A 21,365-nucleotide genomic window follows, 5' to 3' on the forward strand; every position below is an offset into this window, starting at 1 on the left:
TTTAGTAAACAGTGCAGAAAACTCAATTTGGACAGATGCTACAGTTTGGGGGAAGTGGATTTAACCCATCCCACCAACACGGTTTTCTGACGGAAACTGAGACCTCTTCTCCACAAGTTACCATTAGCCCTGATAGGGAAATCTGGCAGGTGAAATATGAGTGCTTTCCCCCCTACTTGGGGGAGTAATAATAATTCAGGGGGATGAAACCCCTAGTAGCATACAGACAATGTAGGTATTTGGGTTCCTCAAGATAGGCAAGGCACAATTTCTTCCATACCTGATGATCTGCTCACACCCACTGGAAGACCGGCAGCAGGGCACAAAGCTCTCCTTATTTTATTTCATTCTCCTTCAAGTACTGCTATTCTTCTCATTTGTCTCTATTAAGTTTTAAAGGATAAAGACATTGTCTGTATGCATTTGTGTTTTATGAAGTTGAGGATTTGCCCTGTGTCGTGGTGGCCACTATTGTGGAAAGTTGGCCGTCAGAAATGCTGCAGCCTGTTCTTGTGTGACAACGTCTATCCTGTGCAAGGAAAGGAACAGAGTCAGTAGTAGGAGTCAGGTGATCTGGTGTAACAGAGGACAGGTCTCCTGTTCTTTTATCTGCTCGTTTATTTTATCCCATGTCTATCCTTCCCTTTCCCACATTTTGTGGATCTAAGATGGGCCCGTTGGATAAAAACCTGGCTCTTTCTCTGTTTCTGTTTATCCTCAGCAAGAGGGAAAGGAAACAACTTGAAGGTATAAGGGTTAGGTAGTGAGCTAACTGTTCAGCAATGAAATACTCAGACTGAAAGAAAGCAGATCTGGGAACTTCATAGTAATCAACAGTATGCTATTATTGTCGAGAGCCAGTGTGGTGTGCTGGTTAAGAGCAGCAGACTCTTTGTTTCCCCACTCCTTCACATGAAGCCTGATGGGTGACCTTGGGCCAGTCACAGTTCTCTCAGAACTCTCTTAGCCCCACCTTCCTCACAAGGTGTCTGTTGTGGGGAGGGGAAGGGAAGGCGCTTGTAAGCTGTTTTGAGATTCCTTCAAGGTAGAGAAAAGCATGGTATAAAAACCAACTCTTCTCTTTCTTCTGTTAGCTATCTGGTATCACCTGAGCCTAAGGAAGGGTAGGACAAAAATGAGGGATATGGTTAGAGTCAGTTTCCAATCTGCAGAGCGCTTGGCTTGAGGTCCATATTGCTCATAACTGGTAGAGCTGGATCAAAATTCTAGCAGAAGCAATGCAAATAGTAAGGACACCCTACATCCATGAATAATTGTAGTAGCAGATCCAGTGTCTTCCCAGTGTGGTGTAATCTGTAGAACCGGGTTTGGATCCCCATTCCTCCACATGAGCGGCGGACTCTAATCTGGAGAACCGGGTTGGTTTCCCCACTCCAACACATGAAGCCAGCTGGGTGACCTTGGGCTAGTCACAGTTCTCTCTGAACTGTCTCAGCTCCACCTGTATAACCAGGTGTCTTTTTTGGGAAGAGGAAGGGAAGGAGATTGTAAGACGGTTTGATTTTTGTTAAAAGGGCGAGAAAGTCGGCATATAAACTGCTTTTCCCCGGGCTGGCCGCACACCTGTGTGCCGATAAACAGGCAACAATTCAACTTTAGTATTAGAAATGTTGGTTTTAAACTAGAATTGTTGCATATTTGTTGTTATTATTACATTATGTTTTAATGAATGTTAGCCCTTCTAACCCCTGCCCTGGCTGGGATAGAGAGTGGGATATAAGACTTAAAAACAAACAAACAAACAAACAAACAAACAAACAAACAAATGTATTATGCAAAATGATGCAGAATGCTCATACCAATGGCTCAGAAGACTGCGAATAATCCATGCTGGTAACAAAGCAATATAAGCACCATGAAGAAGAAGAAGAGTTGGTTTTTATATACCGACTTTCTCTACCACTTAAGGACAAATTAAACCGGCTTACAATCACCTTCCCTTCCCTCCCCAAAACAGCCGCCCTGTGAGGTAGGTGAGGCTGAGAGAGCTCTAAGAGAGCTGTGACTAGTCCAAGGTCACCCAGCTGGCTTCAAGTGTAGGAGTGGGGAAACCAACCCGGTTTACCAGATTAGTGTCCGCCACTCATGTGGAGGAGTGGGGAATCAAATCTGGTTCTCCAGATTAAGAGTCCACAGCTTCAAACCACTGCTCTTAACCACTACACCACCATGGAAGGATTGTCTGTTGAACCCAAGTTGTGGGCAAGATACGTGACCGCAACGGCCCTTAAAGATACAAGTTCCAGCTTGTGTGTGTAAAGTGCCGTCAAGTCGCAGCCAACTTATGGTGACCCCTTTTGGGGTTTTTCATGGCAAGAGACTAACAGAGGTGGTTTGCCAGCGCCTTCCTCTGCACAGCAACCCTGGACTTCCTTGGTGGTCTCCCATCCAAATACTAACCAGGGCTGACCCTGCTTAGCTTTTGAGATCTGATGAGATCAGTCTAGCCTGGGCCATCCAGGTCAGGGCAAGTTCCAGCTTACCATTCATGAAATTATAGCATTTTGTTCCACAACGTACCGAACAACTGGGGGGAAAGCCACTGCTTTTTTCCCCCCTTTCCATTTTTCACAGACAGAATTGTAGGTAATATTTTAGTCATAGAACAAAATGTGCTTGAATCCATGAAAAATGGTGGCATTAATGCTGTAATTTTAAAGCCTGGAGCTGCTGAAAACTTACACTGAAGCCATGATGAGGTATCAAGTGTGGCGCTAATGCGTACAACTGTGCGTATCACTTCTCGGCTCATTGCTAGGAAAAATGTCACCTTCTAAGTATCTGAAGTTCAGGCAAAATTGGTGGTGCCGGTGTTAAGTTATAACCTCTTCCCCCAATGTCTTAGGGCATGTCACCCTGAGAGATCACTTCCTCTGCTTTGTCTCATCACAGTTTTGGTTACAATCTTGCACGCCAAATGCCATCAACGTACCACCGAATCCCCTCCATATGCAGGAGACAGCAAGAAATCCCTTTCCCTGCCTGTTTGTTCCCCGGTTCTGTCAGCTGCTTCTCTTCCTCACTTCTCTCAATGCAGGACCCTGGGAATCCACACCGTCATCTCAAGGAAGGGTTAGGGTGGATAATGGGATCATGGATGGAATGGATAAGGAACCTGGAACCTCCAAGATCGCACTTTGCATCCAATGGAGAGTTTTGGCATTTATATGCGAAATTCCTTTTGACAACTCTGTAAACAGCCCCCCCCCATTTGTATCAGGTGTGTTTTCACTGTGTGTGTGTGTGTGTGTGTGTGTGTAAAGTGTCTTCAAGTCGCAGCCGACTTATGGCCACCCCTTTTGGGGGGTTTTCATGGCAAGAGACTAACAGAGGTGGCTTGCCATTGCCTTCCTCTGGACAGCAACCCTGGTATTCCTTGGTGGTCTCCCACCCAAATACTAACCAGGGTTGACCCTGCTTAGCTTCTGAGATCTGACGAGATCAGGCTAGCCTGGGCTATCCAGGTCAGAGCGTGTTTTCACTACCCCAAGCCAAATTCCACAAAAATTGTAGTAGTAAAATGTCAGTCTACTAACATTTGTTTGTGGTGGCAGAAATCAGTGTTCTCAACACTCAGAGCCTCTTTCAAACACTGAAAGCCTTAAGACACCATTTTTGATGAATAGGGTTGTTAGGTCTCTCTTCACCACTGGTGGGAGGCTTTTGCGACGGAGCCTGAGGAGGGCGAGGTTTGGGGAGGGGAGGGACTTCAATGCCATAGAGTCCAATTGCCAAAGCAGCCATTTTCTCCCGGTGAACTGATCTCTATTGGCTGGAGACCTGTTGCAATAGCAGGAAATCTCCAGCTAGTACCTGGAGGTTGGCAACCCTACAGATGAAGCGGCATGTCCTTTTAGAAGATTTTCACCATGCTTTTGCAACTGCTATCTATCTAATAACCACAACATTTGGAGAACATTTAAAGTGAGGTTAGAACATAAGAACATAAGAAAAGCCCTGCTGGATCAGACCAAGGCCCATCAAGTCCAGCAGTCTGTTCACACAGTGGCCAACCAGGTGCCTCTAGGAAGCCCCAAACAAGATGACTGCAGCAGCACCATCCTGCCGGTTTTGGGGCTTCAGGCTATCTTAATGTTCATTTCATAATATAGAATGTATTTATTCTATGATATTGGTTAGACAGAGTCCATTGTAGGTGGACATGAATGAAATCCTAAAGGAGACTCATTCTTCTTGATAGATCAGCCTACTCTTAATAATATTTGTATTGAGTAAAAAAAAAAAAAATCAACACTTAGGATTTTGTGAATCACATGAAACCTTCATTACTTCTTTTGTGCATAACTTTCCTCCTAAAGGTGTGTTCAGGTGAATGTTTTTATTGTATGACTGTAAGCTTTTATAATGTTGTGAGCCGCCCTGAGCCTGCCCTGGCCGGAGATAGAGGGTCGGGTAGAAATCAAAGAATAAATAAATATAAAAAAATAAATATTTAATATCTCACACTAGTTCTGTGAAATGCTATCAGATCATCTTTCTATGAAATGCGAGAGGAGCTGTATCTGTCCAGAGCACTTACCAAAGCTTCCTTAGATCTGTGTTTCTGAAAATGCTTAGGGGACAAGTTGTCTTGTTTGGGGGTTTCCTAGAGGCACCTGGTTGGCACCTGTTCACTGTGTGAACAGACTACTGGACTTGATGGGCCTTGGTCTGATCCATCAGGGCTTTTCTTATGTGAGGAAAGTTATGCTGACAGAAAAAGGGACTGGTACAAAGTCACCTAACGAGTTTTTTCATAGCTGGGTGGAGATTAGAGGTTGGTTCTCATTGGTCCCAGACCAATAGTCTACCCACTATGCTACACTGGGGTTACAAGCATCTGTGCACATGTTTTCTAGTTCAGCAGACCAAGAACCCATGTGAGCTGCTTAGTTGGCGAATGCACACTCAGGGTGTTCTTTGTTAACCACTTAGTCTCATTACAACTTATGGTGAAACTTGCATCTCATGCATTGAAGATACCTCGTGCATGGAACAGCGTGTATGCTCCAAAGACATCAACGGCCAATGCAACAGTGTGCATGCATGGAAGAACACCTTCTTCCATCAGTGCATATGCAAACAGTATGAAACAAGAAAAAAACACACATAGACAAGCTTTTGCTGAATAGCTATTGACAAACCTAATAAAGAAAAATTAGTAGAGTCAAGGAGAACTCACCCATCACTCACAAATATTTATTTTTTAAAACACACACACATTGAAATAAAAAAGTAGCACTACTCACTTCATCAACAACCCTAGTAGTTTGGGATCTGTCTGACATTGCTTCTGGCCTATCTCACCGTTCCTTGGCTCTGTCATCAACAAGATTTAAAGTCTTCTCCTGAGCCATGCTGGCTCCTCAATTTGGAGGCTGCTGGCCAACTCTCGTCGAGCCTCTAACTTTGGAACAGATTAGATGTCTCTCATGTTGCCTGTGAGTTTCTTGAGTGTGCCACACAAAATGAGAATGGCAAGGCTGTTGGGGCAATGGCTCCTTTTCCCATCTGGAAGTTCATCACCTAGCTACCTTCTGGAGCCAGCCTTCAGTTGGGACCCCACGGACTTGTTGAAATCTTACACTGAAGCGATGATGTATAAGGAACTTAACAGTTCACAGGCCATCATGGGGAGGGGCTGTGGCTCAGTGGTAGAGCATCTGCTTGGCATGCAGAAGGTCCCAGGTTCAGTCCCTGGCATCTCCAGTTAAAGGAACTAGGCAGGTAGGTGATGTGAAAGATCTCCACCTGAGACCCTGTGTGCTGCTGCCAGTCTGAGTAGATAATACTGACTTTGATGGACCAAGGGTCTGGTTCAGTATAAGGCAGCTTCATGTGTTCATTTGTTAATAAGTGGGTTCTCAAACATTATAGCGGAATGCTGCTATTGTGGGGGCACAACGAAGGTAACAAAAAGACTTCAGATCACGGTGTCAGCTCATTCCTTGTTTAATTAGCTGTACTTATCCATCCTTTTAATTCCCAAATGGAGCCTTCTTTTCAAATTATTCCAGTTCATTCCCCCTCCCCATGTACCAACACAGTGTGGCCTACAATAAATACACACTCTTTAGTAAGAAGAGCAACATGTAAGAAATGTGGCCAAGAATTCTTGTATCCTCTTATTTGCAAATATGCCAATGAAAATGTTGAATTATGCATTGCTAATAAGACTTGGCCTTATTAAAAAAAACAGAAAAGAATATGCACGAGCAAAGGAAGAATTTTTAAGAAGGTAGTAGAACAAAATAAATGCAAAGCACGTCAACGCAAATGATGGAATGAATTTTGTTTCCACTTGATGCAAGTAGGTACGCAAAGTAAATTCCAGCACATTAAAGTTTGTATATCAAGATCTGCAGTACTCCATTACAAGGTGTGACGGTGAAGGACAATAGCAGCAAGGCCATAGTAGCAAGAGGGTTGACTGTAGGAAGACATGGGTTCAAACTTTAGCTTGGCCTCATAGTTGAGTGGCTGGCCTTGAACAAGACCTTATAGAACTGTAGAATCATAGAGTTGGAAGGGGCCATACAGGCCATCTAGTCCAACCCCCTGCTCAATGCAGGATCGGCCCAAAGCATTCCTGACAAGTGTTCATCTAGCCGCAGCTTGAAGACTGCCAGGGGGAGCTCACCACCTCCCTAGGCAGCCGATTCCACTGCTGAAGTACTCTTACTGTAAAAATTATGTTTTCTAATATCCAGCCAATACCTTTCCACTCATAATTTAAACCCATTAGTGGAAGTCCTATCCTGTGCTGCTTTTGGTATAGCTGCTTCCCACCCCACTGCAGTAGTGTTTTTGGAAATAACTGTGGTATATTGGTACTGTTGCTTTAAGGACAACTCCCAGAGGCTCTCTAGTAGGGTTGCCAGCTCCGGGGTGGGAAACCCCTGGAGATTTTGGGGGCAGAGCCTGAGGAAGGTGGAGTTTGGAGAAGGGAGGGACTTCAATGCCATAGAGTCCAATTGCCAAAGCAGCCATTTTCTCTATCGGCTGGAGATCAGTTGTAATGGCGGGAGATCACCAGCCACCATAGGGTTGCCAGGTCCCTCTTCACCACCGGTGGGAGGTTTTTTGGGCGAAGCCTGAGGAGGGCAGGGTTTGGAGAGGGGAGGGATTTCAATGCCATAGAGTCCAATTGCCAAAGCAGCCATTTCCTCCAGGTGAACTGATTTCTTTCGGCTGGAGATCAGTTGTAGTAGGAGATCTCCAGCCACCACCTGGAGGTTGGCAACCCTACTCTCTAGAATGGAGAGGTTCAGGTCTTGTGACCATAACTGGAGGAGGAGTTTAGAGTTACTGAGGCCTAGTTGTGGCCTGTTGAGTTAGTTGACTGTTATGTTCCAATAAACACAGTTCTTATGAGCACTGCTGCCTCCAGCACTGATCCTTTCTCTCCCTAAAGACACAACAGTAACCACATTGTTTGTCATGCTAACAGACTGATGTTGGGTTGAGAAGTAACCATGGCAGTTGCCCATCTGACTCATGCACTACTTACAGATGTCACTGGAGTGCCATAAGATGCAGCTAACATGGTGTTCAAATAAGCCACAGAAAGATTAAATTATCCCTTCTGGCAAGCAGTGATATCACCGGAACTTGTAATTATCCAGCTCGGAATACGGATTGGTGCAGCTTGTGATGCTTGGAGGTAGTATAGGTATTACAAATCAGACATTGTTTCTCCACAAAATTCCTCTAGAGATTGGAAAGGAAAACAAGATTCTGCACACATGCATAATGTACATTTAGTTTCAACCAAGATGTAGTCTAAGTCCTGGACACCAAGCAAAGCTCCAAGAGAGACAATCAAAAGCCCAAGCATTCTCCATTAATGCCCATCATTTGGAGGATCTTGGAGCATCTTTTATTATTCCTCTTCTAGCTTGCCATTCTGAACTTTCAACCTCAGATACTTTGTATTTTTTAAATTTTGTGATAAGGATCCTAAAAATTACTCTGGCAGTAGTAGTCATTTTTCCCCAGTACTTTCCCCCTTTATGTCGTAGCTATTTCAGCTGCTCAAGACCATTGTCTCATGGACCTTTGATGGGAAAAAGGAAAGGATGCCCATCATTGGAGAGCATTTTCCCCACTGAAATGGGTAGGGTTGACAACCTCCAGGTGGTGGCAGGAGACCTCCTGCTATTAGAGATCAGCTGATAGAGATCAGTTCGCCTGGAGAAAATGGCTGCTTTGGCAATTGGACTCTATGGCATTGAAGCCCCTCCCCTCCCCAAACCCCACCCTCCTCAGGCTCCACCCCAAAAACCTCCTGCCAGTGGCAAAGAGGGACCTGGCAATCTTAGAAATGGGAGAGCTCATCTCCCATCATGGCAAATCTAGCGAAAACAGCAGTTCTTTTAAAGATTTCTCAGTTGTAAGGATTAAAGCTGTAAGTTCCAAGACACTGGAAACAGAAGATGACGGCTGGCCTGTCAAACATTGATTGAGAAGTCATGACTATCGTTTTATCAAGTACTGTGCCTAAGCTTGAGAACGCCAGGGCCCAATGAATATCCAGGAAGCAATCGTCTCTTTTTTCCTCCCTTGAAGAATATGTGCTCTATTGTGGGCGCATATTCTTCCTTTGGAAGGCCGTAAATTATCGTATTTATGGAATCTTAATGATCTAAACACAGTTGGAGCCTGAAGGTCAAGGCTGCAAACTGCATCCTAAATTTCTGTTTACAGATGAAGCCGGGTATTTATTGCAGAACTGTTTGTGCTGCTTTAGTTAAAGGTCTGCCAGCATTTCCATTATAAACCACTATTTCAGAGGTTTATAACTCACTCATAAATCTCCACTCTGGGCTGAAACACAGTGCAAAACAAGGTCTCCACTGTGGGAGAGAGGGCTCCCCCCCCCGCTTTCTTCTTCGCTTTGCCAAAAATTGGTTTCCAAAGATGTAAAACCCCAAATCCGAAAGACACAAAATGCATCATCGGCTCTCATTAGAATCCAGGGATCGTACAGTCTGCATCAGCAAGACTGAAGGACCGTTCGTCATGGTTTTGTAAACTCTCCACAAAAATAATGTTTGATATACATTTTTTGTGTGTGGCCGGTAGACTTTTTAAGTCTCTCTGCAGCAATGCCAACGGACTGACGCTTCTGGAATGCTCCTAATTGCAGTTTCTCCCTGGATTATCTGCATTTGTTTCTGACATGGAACTCATGCACCCTACTATTCCATTTAATGTTTCCACATTTTGTACAAAATGCTGCACCCCGCTTCTGTTTTTGCCACGACATCTAGTTCCAAGGCATCTCCCTGCCCTAAGCAGCCCAATGCTACCTCTGAACATGTGCCAACTGATAAAACAATGTCAATCTTTATTTGACTATCTGTACAGACTAGGGTTGCCAACCCCCAGATACTAGCTGGAGATCTCCTGCTATTACAACTGATCTCCAGCCAATGGAGATCAGTTCACCTGGAGAAAATGGCCACTTTGGCCATTGGACTCTATGGCATTGAAGTCCCTCCTTTCCCCAAACCCCGCCCTCCTCAGGCTCCGCCCCAAAAACCTCCTGCCGATGGTGAAGATGGACCTGGCAATCCTAGTACAGACTGTTTCAAGATTCCTTTTGTGGGTTGTTGTTGTTGTTTTCAGTGCACAAAAGCACATGCAAAACGTTGCACAAAAGAATTTTGATGCAACCCTGACCATGTCCGCAGTTTGCGTTTGCAGCTCCGATTTCTACGGGGTTTCCTTGCATGTTCGCACTTCATCTCTTCTGAAGGATTCCGGAGACGTCTCCAGAGCACAATTTCTCCACATTCGCTTATACAGCGAATTAATAGAAATTAAACGTTTTCCTCATCCGGAGCCTGAAGTGCGAACATAAAATCAGTCTTCAATCCACTTCCTGCTGCCAGCCACCATCCACTCCCCCCGCCTAACTGCCCACGCTGGACCAATCCCCATCCTTGTTCCCCCCACTCCCCCCGCCTCGCTGCCCATGCTGGACCAATCGCCGTCCTTGTTTCAAGCCCCGAGTGGGCATGCAGCAGAGGAAGGCGTCGTGGTGGGAACAGAAATTTTAAGTTGTGTTGGATGCATGAGTACTGGACACGTTTAAATTGCGAGGTAAGTTGCTAGTGCGTTCACGGGTCCTATGTACTAATTGCATCAGGGGTTTTTTTTTGTTTTTTTTTTGTTTTTGCAGTGTGTGAAAGAACTGTGCCCTGACCTGGATGGCCCAGGCTAGCCTGATCTCATCAGATCTTAGAAACTAAGCAGGGTCTTCCCTGGGCAGTACTTGGATGGGAGACCACGAAAACATCCAGGGCTGCTCTGCAGAGGAAGACAATGGCACATCACCCCTTTTTGTCTCTTGCCCTGAAAACCCTTACGGGGGTCACGGTAAGTTGCTGTGACTTGACAGCACTTTCCCCCTCCAAAAGAACTGAATGTATTAAAAGCTACAGGAACCTGTACGCCTGTGACTAAGGGGTGCTGGGTACAAACAGCAGATAGTTAACTATGCGCTTTTATGCATTCTCAGTTTACTCGTGTTTAACTTCCTGTTTCTTCGGGGAGGGGGTTCAGTTCTGCACGCGTTTTGCTCCCTGTAATGGTCAATTTGACATCACACAGCTTTAAATGAAGCGCTCCTCTCTGTAGTTTAAATCAGCAGTGTTTTGCATTTGATGAAAACTGGGGTTATATCGAGGTGACCACTAGAGGGAACAAAACGTGCGCAGAACTCACCCCGCCACACACCAAAGGAAGAGGAAGTTAGACGCAAGGAAACTGAGAATGCATAAAAGCCCAATATCCTGCCTTGCTTGTGAGTTTCCCAAGGCTAGCCCCTGTTGGAGTCATGGGTTTGGGTTTGATCTAGCGAGGAAGCTCTTCAAAGAGCCATTCAGCTTGGACGGCTTTAATGCAGTGACCCTGTTTGGCAGTGAGGTTGCGACTGAAATTTTACAAGCTTGTATTTTAATCATGTTTTTGCCTTAGTGTGACTTTTTTTTTTTTTTGCTGAAAGGATGTTTTTGCTAACTATAAAAATGAGCTTTTCTCATGCATTCTCACCAAGATTCGCAAGTTTAGCAAGACATCCATGAGAGCTCAGCCAAGAGAAATTATAATACTGGTTGATGGAAATGAACAGAAAGCCGAGTGAGCATTTTCCTACCTGTAAAATCCTGGAGGAACTTGTTGAACTAGGAAGTTTTTCTCTAGACTCTGCAGTACATCGTTGAGCATTCTGACACGGGTGGGAGCTCTTTCTTTTGGGTCATTAGCTGGGCGCATTTCATCTGACTGGAACAACTGTGCGCTCTCTCGCAGAGCGTAGGCCATTGACAACAACTGTTCGGTGTCTAGATGGTCACCTGGTAGTGAGAGGAGAATGATATTACAAGTTAAACACTCTTTAGGCCTCGTTGACTGACCAACTCACTCATTTTTAGGATACTTCAACATCCTCCAGAAAGTGGTAATCGAGGATACAGATAGTCCAAGCCATATCAGTTCTACATTATAGGGTCGGTTCCTGAGTTGAATTGGTGCAAAGATCATGAATGTTCCCCACCTTCCTCTCCGCTGAAGCCCTATCTGACCCTGGAAAATTCATTACTGGGTTTGAGGGACTTGCCGCACTGATAGCCACGCAAGTCAAGCGGTGACAGTGGAGAGGAGAAGGAAGGCAAAATCACTCCTTTCTCTTCCATGGGTGGAGCGCCACTCAGGCAAGAGAGGAATGGGTGTCCCCCAGCAGCTGTCCAACTGCAGCAGCAATTAATACACTTCAGTTCCTCAAGCCCAGCAATAAACTTCCCTGGGGTAGGAAAGGGTTCTGGAAGGGGGGGGGGAGGAGGAGGAGGAGAAGGAGAAGAAGGAGAAGGAGAAGAAGAGAGTCCCAGCTTGTGAAGTGCTTTAAAGGTCATAACCAGCACCTTGGATTGAACCTGAAAACAAATTGGCAGACTGGCTATGTTTCGAGACAACCTTCTCTTTCTGGTTCCATCCGATAGGAATTTTCTACAACAACAGCTAGGTCACGGGCACTCTTGGTGGTAGGTCCAGGCCCCTGGAACAGCCTACCAGAGTGGGTGCCGAGGGCAGTGTCATTGGCTACATTGATGAAGGCATACAAGATGGTTCTTTTTTTCAGTGGGCATTTTGGGGAGAGTGAACACTTTTGGCAGATTGGGCTGTAATCGGTGCATTGTTTGTATTAATGGACTCTTATATATGGCATCCTTACAACTTATTGTTGTGCTGGTCACTGCCTAAGGAAATAAAGTGGGATATAAATATTTGAAATAAATAAGTAAAGCTTGCTGGATGGTGGGTCAGGCAGTGTCTCTTAGCCTAACTATCCTCAGTGGGTTGTTGTGAGCATAAGAAAGAAGGAGGGAGAACCACGTCCCTTAATCTCTTTGGGAGGAAAACACGGAAGAGACCATTTGTCTCCAGTCTGGTAATTAACAGACATCCTTCCATAATTTTCTAGACCTTATTGCTGCTACTTTGCAAAAGTCCCCATTGATCACCCAGACTTAAAATCCCTCATAAACATCATTCTTGGATATGGTGATATAGATAGACACTGGAAGACTGAAATTTATTCCATATTTTTACAAATACTTCAATGAGATCATTATGACGCTGTTCCATGGGTCTCTTTTCCTTCACAGACTACAATGCATACTCCAAAGTAGTCTTAAAATAAACCTGTTCCAGCTCTCTCTGCTGAGAATCCCCAAAGGAAAGAGCCATTGAACCAAAGATTGCAACTGAGACACGTAATAATATCAACTAATATAGAGCAAACCCTCCGGCCTCCCCTTCCAGAGTTTTCATCAAAGTTTGTTTAGTTATTCTGGTATGTTTTCCCAACTAGACAAACTTTTAATTGGTAGACATCATATATTTATGGAGAGACTGTGAGAAAAAAGGAGGGAGAATAAAAGGAAAATATAACTGTTGAACAGCCTGCTGAGCACGTAGAGTGTAAATCCCAAAACATGTTTAAGTAACTTAAACACCCAGCCTACAAACGCCAGTTGCAATGTGCTTGTTCTGGTGTGTAGCTTAATAGCAAAAGATAGTGGTGGTGTAAAGCGCAGCCAAGTCGCAGACAACCTCTGCACACTCCTTGGGGTTTTCAAGGCAAGAGACGTTCAGAGGTGGTTTGTCACTGCCTGCCTCTGTGTAGCGACCCTGGACTTACTTGGTGGTCTCCCATCCAAGTACTAACCAGGGCCGATCCTGCTTAGCTTTTGAGATCTAACTTGATTGGGCTAACCTGGGCAATCCAGGTGAGGGCAGCAAAAGATGACATAACCTAAAAACAAAGCCATCTAATCTTCATATTGCCATTTTCTGCAACAATTTTAAGCTTTTTTCAAGAGTCTCTGCTTTTTGCTAATAACAACTAGAACATATCGGAGTGATAATGAAATGTGAAAAAAAAAAATACTTACTTTGACCTAAATATACACAACACTATCCCCTTGCTGTTCTGAACGCTGAAGCTATAATAAGAATTTGATGCCAACGGTTTTGAGTAGTGTTAGTGTCTTCTTGAATCAGTTTTATGATGCATAATTCCTGGGAGGGTTTTCCTTATGGGTGGGTGCAAAGGAAGTAAAAATAAGCAAAAAACGTAGCTAGGAAGCAAGGAAGAGGTAGAAATGTTTACCTGGTACGGCTTTACATGATACCGAAACTGATTTGGCCATATTTTTCTAAGCTCCGTAAAAGCAACGGCAATCGGTATTAGCTGCCCTCAAAAGATTACTGCTCAGCTAAGTCTATTCACAGCGTTTTGTTTAATGGATGTTTTCAGCAGGGCTGGGAAAAAAAATTCTGGCCCTTATAAGCACTTTTGTGGCCATTCTGTTAAGAACGCTTGCTGATTTGTTCTATTTGCGTTCGCTTGCCCAGAACGACGCCATCATAGAACACAAGATTGGCTATGCTGTGCTGTGATGCCATCCCGTTTGCTGTGTGACGCCTGGCCGGAAATGTCCTCTGTGGCTAATCCAGAAAGACATAACAGCAGCAGTGAGAGGAGAAAATGATGATGCAAGCAGTTGCCCAGCAGAGATGGCTGTTTCCCATTTTGCTGTTTCCCACCGAGCGGCAGCTGGCTGGGTCAAAGGTGAATGCCTCACCAGCCTAGCCGACAGTACCTAGGGAAGTCACCTTGGATGATGAGTTTGGACAGCAGAGGCACAGGTCTGTGAGTTGCTTGTTTCCTCCTCTTATTGCCACCATCAGCCATCTCCAAGGTGAGCTCCAAAGGTGAACAGTTTAGCTCGTGTGGTGGCATCACAGTTAGGTGGTCCCTGAAGAAGGCGTTAATCGCTGAAACAGAAAGATCACCGGGCTTCTGTTGAGAACAACTGCACTACTGAATTGCTACTCTCAAGAAGCATATCTGTGGAAGAAAGGGAGGTTGGCACCCCCTTTCATGGACTTACCTATAATACTGTTATTTGTTTGTAACAAGGCATAGTCCTCTCTTCGGCGTTACTTTTAAGGCAATAATTAACAACACATGTTTTTGCCTACACACTATCAGTGGTGGATATGTTATTAAATACCACTACTTTATAATAATTGTGTCTAGCTTTGTGAAGTGCTGTTTTTAGTTTGCTGGACCTCCAGGCACTAGCTGGAGATCTCCTGCTATTACAACTGATCTCCAGCCGATAGAGATTAGCTCACCTGGAGAAAATGGCTGCTTGGGCAATTGGACTCTAGGGCATTGAAGTCCTTCCCCTCTCCAAACCCCACCCTCCTCAGGCTCCACCCCCAAAATCTCCCGCCGGTGGCGAAGAAGGACCTGGCAACCCTACTAGGAGCACGGCTTTTCGGGTAATTATTCCCATACGTTGGAACTCCCTGTCCAATTATATCCAAAGTTCGAGTGGCTCTTTTGTTGGTCTTTAAGGTTTTACTGGACCCGAATTTTAAACTATCGTTACTGCTGGAAACAAGGATTCGGCTTGTAGACAAATCCAGGTTGTACACAAGTCCAGGTTTCCTTGTTTCATCAGCTCTGCTATGGCCAGGACCTCTGTAGCTGGGGAGTGTGTGAGGTCGTCACGAAACAACAAGCTAGGATTAGAACCAGGATGATCAGTGACAAACTATGGTTATTCAACCAACTTCAAGCCGTGGTCTCAGATCCTGTTTTGGTAGACAAAAGGAAACAATACTTGGCTGAGTGGCCCATATTCAGACAACCACACAAACCCTTACTTAGGAGGACAACTTTTACAAAGGGACAAGGGCACTGTTATTGTATGTATTATCTTGTTTTTACTGCATTGTTTTCTTATTTCTGTAATCCAATTTTTTGCATTTCTTGTATGCCATGGTTTATACAGTTTTTAGTGTATTGTAACCAAATTCCATTACACTGGTTATTGTATGTCTTGCACTGTTCCCATTGCAAAGTTTTAAATTTTGTAGTCCGCCTTGAGTCTCAGTGAGAAAGGCATACTATACATAATGTAAGTAAGTAAATAAATAGTTACATTAAACCATAGTTTAGCAGTATGTCTGAACTGAGTTTCTATTTGGCATCAGATTTCCTGTGACTCTGGTGAAGGACTTTCTTGGCCCTTTTTACCCAGTATCAATACTTTCACTGAAAGAAGAAGAAGAGTTGGTTTTTATATGCTGACTTTACCTTTTAAGGAGAATCAACCTGGCTTACAATCTCCTTCTCTTTCTCTCCCCACAGCAGGCACCTTGTGAGGTAGGTGGGGCTGCAGAGTTCAGAGAGAACTGTGACTAGCCCAGAGTCACCCAGCTGGCTACATGTGGAGGAGTGGGGAAGCCAACACTGTTCACGAGATTAGAGTCTGCTCCTCATGTGGAGGAGTGTGGAATCAAACCCACTTCTCCAAATTAGAGTCCACTGCTCTTAACCACGATACCACACTGGCTCCAGGGATTGAAACTGAACTTGATGCATGCTCTGCCACTCTGCTATGGCCCCTTTCCCATAAGGCTATTTGCTGCAAGGATCCTATAAGATGACTGACAGAGGGTGGAGGGTCCAGTAGTAGCTTAACTGCTCACACCTTGAGTTACAGGTCAATTAGGTGTAGTACATTTTTCTCATTGTCATGCCCAGTGGAATTATCCTCTAGCAAACAAGCTATGTAAGGATGTGTCACTGGCCACCAAGATCAAGTTAATACACACCATTGTATTCCCTATTACTATGTATGGGTGTAAAAGCTGGACATTGCATGGGTGTAAAAGCTGAACATTGAAGAAAGCTGATAGGAAGAAAGTAGATTCCTTTGAAATGTGGTGTTGGAGGAGAGTGTTACGGATACCGTGGACCACCAAAAAAAAGTGGGTTATAGATCAACTCAAGCCTGAACTGACCCTAGAAGCTAAAATGACTAAACTGAGGCTATTGTATTTTGGTCACATTATGAGAAAACAAGAGTCACTGGAAAAGACCATCATGCTAGGAAAAGTTGAAGACAGCAGGAAAAGAGGAAGACCCAAAAAGAGATGGATTGACTCAATCAAGGAAGCCACAGCCCTCAATTTGCAACATCTGAGCAAGGCTGTCAAAGATTTTGGCGGACTTTGATTCATAGGGTCACCATGAGTCAGAAGCGACTTGATGGCACTTAACACACACACACACACAAGCCTGCTTTGGTGTATGGATAATTCAAGGGCAGAAGCCCAGTTTGGAAGTGTGAAAAATCCACTGGTGCCCATTATAAAAGCAATTGGTTATGCAGAAAGATGTTCCTGCGTACAATCTAAGCCTAGCGAATAAATATCCATCTGGCATAACAAGACTGTGAATAAAATCCAGTTAACTTCAGCATGTGGAATAAAAGTTCCTCCATATAATTCAGCAATCAGCTGCATGCATCTCCCAAGCTCCCTTTCTGGTACCTCCAATTGTATTTATTTAACAACTTAAAATAACCAGACAAGATTATTCATCCTGATTCACGCCAGAGAGGGTAGCATAAAAAATGGGGAATGTAGGGAAATAAAAGTGTTACTGTTTTTCCCCTTGAGTGAAATAACGTTTGTAATTTCCCCTCCTTTCCCCCACCCCGGAATGGTGTCGAAAGAAGTTTCAGATGAGACTTCTGAAAGACATGCCCAACCAGTGGCAGACACTGTGTTTGTTCAAGAGATAAATCACTCTTCTCCTTGTCACTTCGAGCCAGCGTCCTATGGCAATGTGATTGGTAGAGCCCTGGTAACAATATCCCTAATTTCCTGAGGTACACATAGCTGCAAGTTTGTTCAGTTCATTTAAAGTCTCCATCCAAGGAACAGTCTGTAGGTTTAAATTATTGAATGACTGCACTTGTATTGTACGATACAAGCCGTTAACTTCAGGAGTACAGCCACAAGGAAAAGATATTTGCATAGTGCTGGGGTTGTAATTTAATGGAGATGACCATTTCACAAAATGGGAATGTACCTTAGTCATTGCATCCACCCAGTGAAACTGACTGGTAGCCGATTTGGGCTACTGACATACACACTCACACACATATGCATAATAAATCATAGAATCATAGAGTTGGAAGGGGCCACACAGGCCATCTAGTCCAACCCCCTGCTTAATGCAGGATCAGCCTAGAGAATCCCTGATAAGTGCTTGTCCAACCTCTACTTAAAGACTTCCAGTGATGAGGAGCTCACCACCTCCCTCGGTACCTGATTCCACTGTCAAACAACTCTTACTGTAAAAATAAATAAATCCTAATATCCAGCTGGTACCTTTCTGGAGAAATTTGCGGCCATAACAAAGCCTCATATTTGTGTGTGCTATGAGCCATCAAGTTTCAGCCAACATATGGCCACCTCTTAGGGTTTTCAAGGCTCAAAACAAAGGTGGTTGGCCATTGTCTGCCTCTGTGTAGCGACCCTGGATTTCCTTGCTGGTCTCCCATCTAAGTATTAAGCAGGGCTGACCCTTTTTAGCTTGTGAGATCAGGCGAGATCGAGCCAACCTGGGCCGTCCAAGTCGGGGCACCACAGATTTAGATGGTTAAATGGGCCTTTGTTTTGATTCAGCAGGACTCAGCAGCGGTCATCTAGTGTAGTGGTAAGTCTTGGACCATGCATTTGCTCATGCTGAAAATCTAGGAAGGCCTGGGACGGAGGAATCCATCTCACCACCACCGTAGCAGATGCTACAGATTATGAGCTCCCATGTTGTCGTATGTCCATCTTATTAAGTAATCAGCAGCCTGCATCTCCCAAACTCCCTTTAGCGGTACCTCCAATTATATTTATTTAACAACTTAAAATACCCAGATGAGATTATTCATCTTGATTCAAGTCAGGGAGTGCAGCTTTAACAAATGAGAAATGTAGAATAATAAAAAAAATGGGCGCAAACGGTTTTCTTAATTCACCCATGAGGACCTCGGGGCTAGTTCACAGACGCCATTTCCACACACTATGTCTGGAGTGGCCCCTGAGAATACAACCAGACAGACACAACTATGCTGTTACTTTTACCACACAGAAGGAGAAAGTGGGATTATGCCTGCTGTCTTCACTCCTAACTTTCATATGATTGACCAAATTTTATTTATATTTTTACCTCACACTTTCAGTCAATCAATTTTCAAAGCTGCTTTCAAGCATCATATATCTAAATAGCCAAGTATGGCCCTCTGGATGGATGAAAAACTCACAAGAGGGGGGCAGGTTTGCAACAACAGCAAAAAAAGATAGTTTTTTGGGGGGTAATTTTAACTGTTAAAATGTTTGCTCATGAACAGGTGTGAGGAAAAGGAGGCTGCTCCAAGGCAAAATGAAGGCAAGGAAATAAACGGTGCAGAGGGAAAAAAATTCTTTAATAATTTTTGCAACCCCTACATGTTTCATGTGCAGCTTCGTTGGGTGGGGGGAATCAAATAAAATGAAAAACTAACACAAAATAAAAATATAAAGATATGTGATACATGATTAAAAACATTTAAAATATTTAGCAAAATTATACATAGAACAAGAGCATGTTCAGAGCATGTACAGAGTGCAATATCTAATCTCAAGATGTAATCTCAATTGTCCAATGAATACTTTTTCTAAATATTTTTAAAAGGTTTTAATCACGTACCACATATGTTTATATTATTATTCTGTGTTAGTTTTTCATTTTATTAGATTCCCCCTGATGGAGTGACATGAGAAATGCGTAAAGGTTGCAAAATGTTTTAATTTGTTTCCCTCTGCACCATTTGCCTCCAGGAACAGGTGTTACAACTAAAAACCCCTTCGCACAATGAGGAGAAAAAAGATTAGGGAGAGGAGAGGAGAGGGGGGAAGTAGAAACCATGGGAGCTTTATGGGGAGCTGATGAGGACTGAAGAGCAGGTGGGACAATCACCAAGGGGGAAGAAAGTCTGGGCAGGCAGTGGTTGAGAAGAGGAAGAAGAAGACGAAGACGAAGAAGAGTTGGTTTTTACATACTGACTTTCTCTACCACTTAAGGAAGAATCAAACTGGCCTATGATCACCTTCCCATCCCATCCCCACAACAAACACCCTGTGAGGTAGGTGGGGCTGAGAGAGCTCTAAGAGAGCTGTGACTAGCCCAAGGTCATCCAGTTGGCTTCATGTGGAGGAGTGGGGAAACCAACCCACTTGCGCTACAGGAAAGCCCGACAGCTAATTAAAAGAATTTGCAGAATCCAACCATGTACATATAAAGATTAGGGCCTCGCAGCCGGTGGGAGGGTTGGGGACAGGAATATGGGGGTGGGAGCATTGTTGTGAGCATGATAACATCACCTCGGGGGGAACTGGAAGCGGTTGAGATAGCTCTAGAAATCTCTATGGTTGTGCCATGGTACAACCATAGAGTTACTGGCAATTCCTAGAGCTATCACTGTCGCGTCTGGGTTTTCCCCAGAAATGAAATAATCATGCTTGCAACACCGTTTCCCCCTACCACTAATTGGAGTGGTTAGGGTTACCAGGTCCCTCTTTACCACCGGCAGGAGGTTTTTGGGGCAGAGCCTGAGGAGGGCAGGGTTTGGCGAGGGGAGGGACTTCAGTGTCATAGAGTCCAATTGCCAAAGAGGCCAGTTTCTCCAGGTGAACTGATCTCTATTGGCTGGAGATCCGTTGTAATAGCAGGAGATCCCCAGCTACTACTTGGAGGTCGGCAACCCTAGTGGTGGTGGACAATGGATGCTCGGGGCAGGGAATCCCCCACTCTGACTGGGGGCTCAGGAGCCCTAGTAAAGATGTTACATTCACCCATTTTGTTGGGCAGATGCCACAAGAAGCTTCAGAAGCTCCCTGAAACCGAAAAAAGGTCTATTGAATCTAGTAGATTAATGCAAAGATGTGACTATATGCCACAAGCAATGTGCGTATTAAAACCTTTCAGAGATTCTCATGACAGCTTTCCAAACAAGATCAAGCACACACAAAAAAAGTATCTGTGTGGGAGGGGTGTAACCATATAATGAAACTGATCTTAGAGATGCGGGAGATGCATGAGCTGCAGGCAAATTCATTAAACAAAATTGCAAAGCTAACAGAACTGAGAGAGTTTATCTTGGTGGTATTACAGCCGTGAAAATAAGTCCCCCCTTTTCCTTGAAGTGAAGAGTCTGAAACTAATGAATTAACCAAAGCTGAGGAAAAACGCCACATTAAATCAACAAGCCCTGTTAGAGATTCAAGGAGAGCGGCCAGTGGCAGGTATCTTGCGATTGGTAGAAGGGACAGCAGCGAGCCATGCTTCGGAATGACAATCATGTCCTCTTGTGAACCTCTGTATTTCTCAGCCAAATCCAGACAAGACCTTGCCCTTTCCTTCATCTTTGGACATCAATAAACACGAGCTCTATTCTGAGCAGTTGGTTTTTGAGAGTCTCGGAAAGACATCAGATGCAAATAGATCCTGCAGCCTAGTATTATTAAGAAAAAAATTCTCTTAATTCCCCTGTACAAAATTTCTCCCTGAAATCCAACTGTTTCTTTTCCTCCTTTTCCGAATGTGGAGTCTGTTCCAAACCGATTCCTTTTTTTATCAAAAGAGACATTCGAAGAGAAGAGGTTTAGGAAGGGAAGTTCTGCAACATGTCAAATATTTTACTCTGCCGATGCTCAGAGGCAGACAATGTCTTACCAAGCTAGATGGCCATCTGTCAGCAATGCTGATTCTATGACCTTAGGCAGTTCATGAGAGGGAGGGCACCTTGGCCATCTTCTGGGTATGGAGTAGGGGTCACTGGGTGTGTGTGGGGGAGGTAGTTGTGAACTTCCTGCATTGTGCAGGGGGTTGGACTAGATGACCCTGGTGGGCCCTTCCAAGTCTATGATTCTATGATTCA

The 21,365-nt window shown here is 44.3% G+C and overlaps 1 protein-coding gene across 1 annotated transcript in view; it reads right to left on the minus strand.

The window, feature by feature from the left end:
• NAALADL2 (N-acetylated alpha-linked acidic dipeptidase like 2) overlaps positions 1-21,365 on the minus strand; it is a 438,734-nt gene that overhangs the window by 18,025 nt on the left and 399,344 nt on the right. The window contains exon 12 of the mRNA XM_056850172.1: positions 11,183-11,381. Coding sequence (XP_056706150.1) covers positions 11,183-11,381 — 199 coding nt within the window. The remainder of the gene's footprint in view (positions 1-11,182; positions 11,382-21,365) is intronic.

Source organism: Euleptes europaea, chromosome 5 (genome assembly GCF_029931775.1).
Source record: "Euleptes europaea isolate rEulEur1 chromosome 5, rEulEur1.hap1, whole genome shotgun sequence".
NCBI lineage: Eukaryota > Metazoa > Chordata > Lepidosauria > Squamata > Sphaerodactylidae > Euleptes > Euleptes europaea.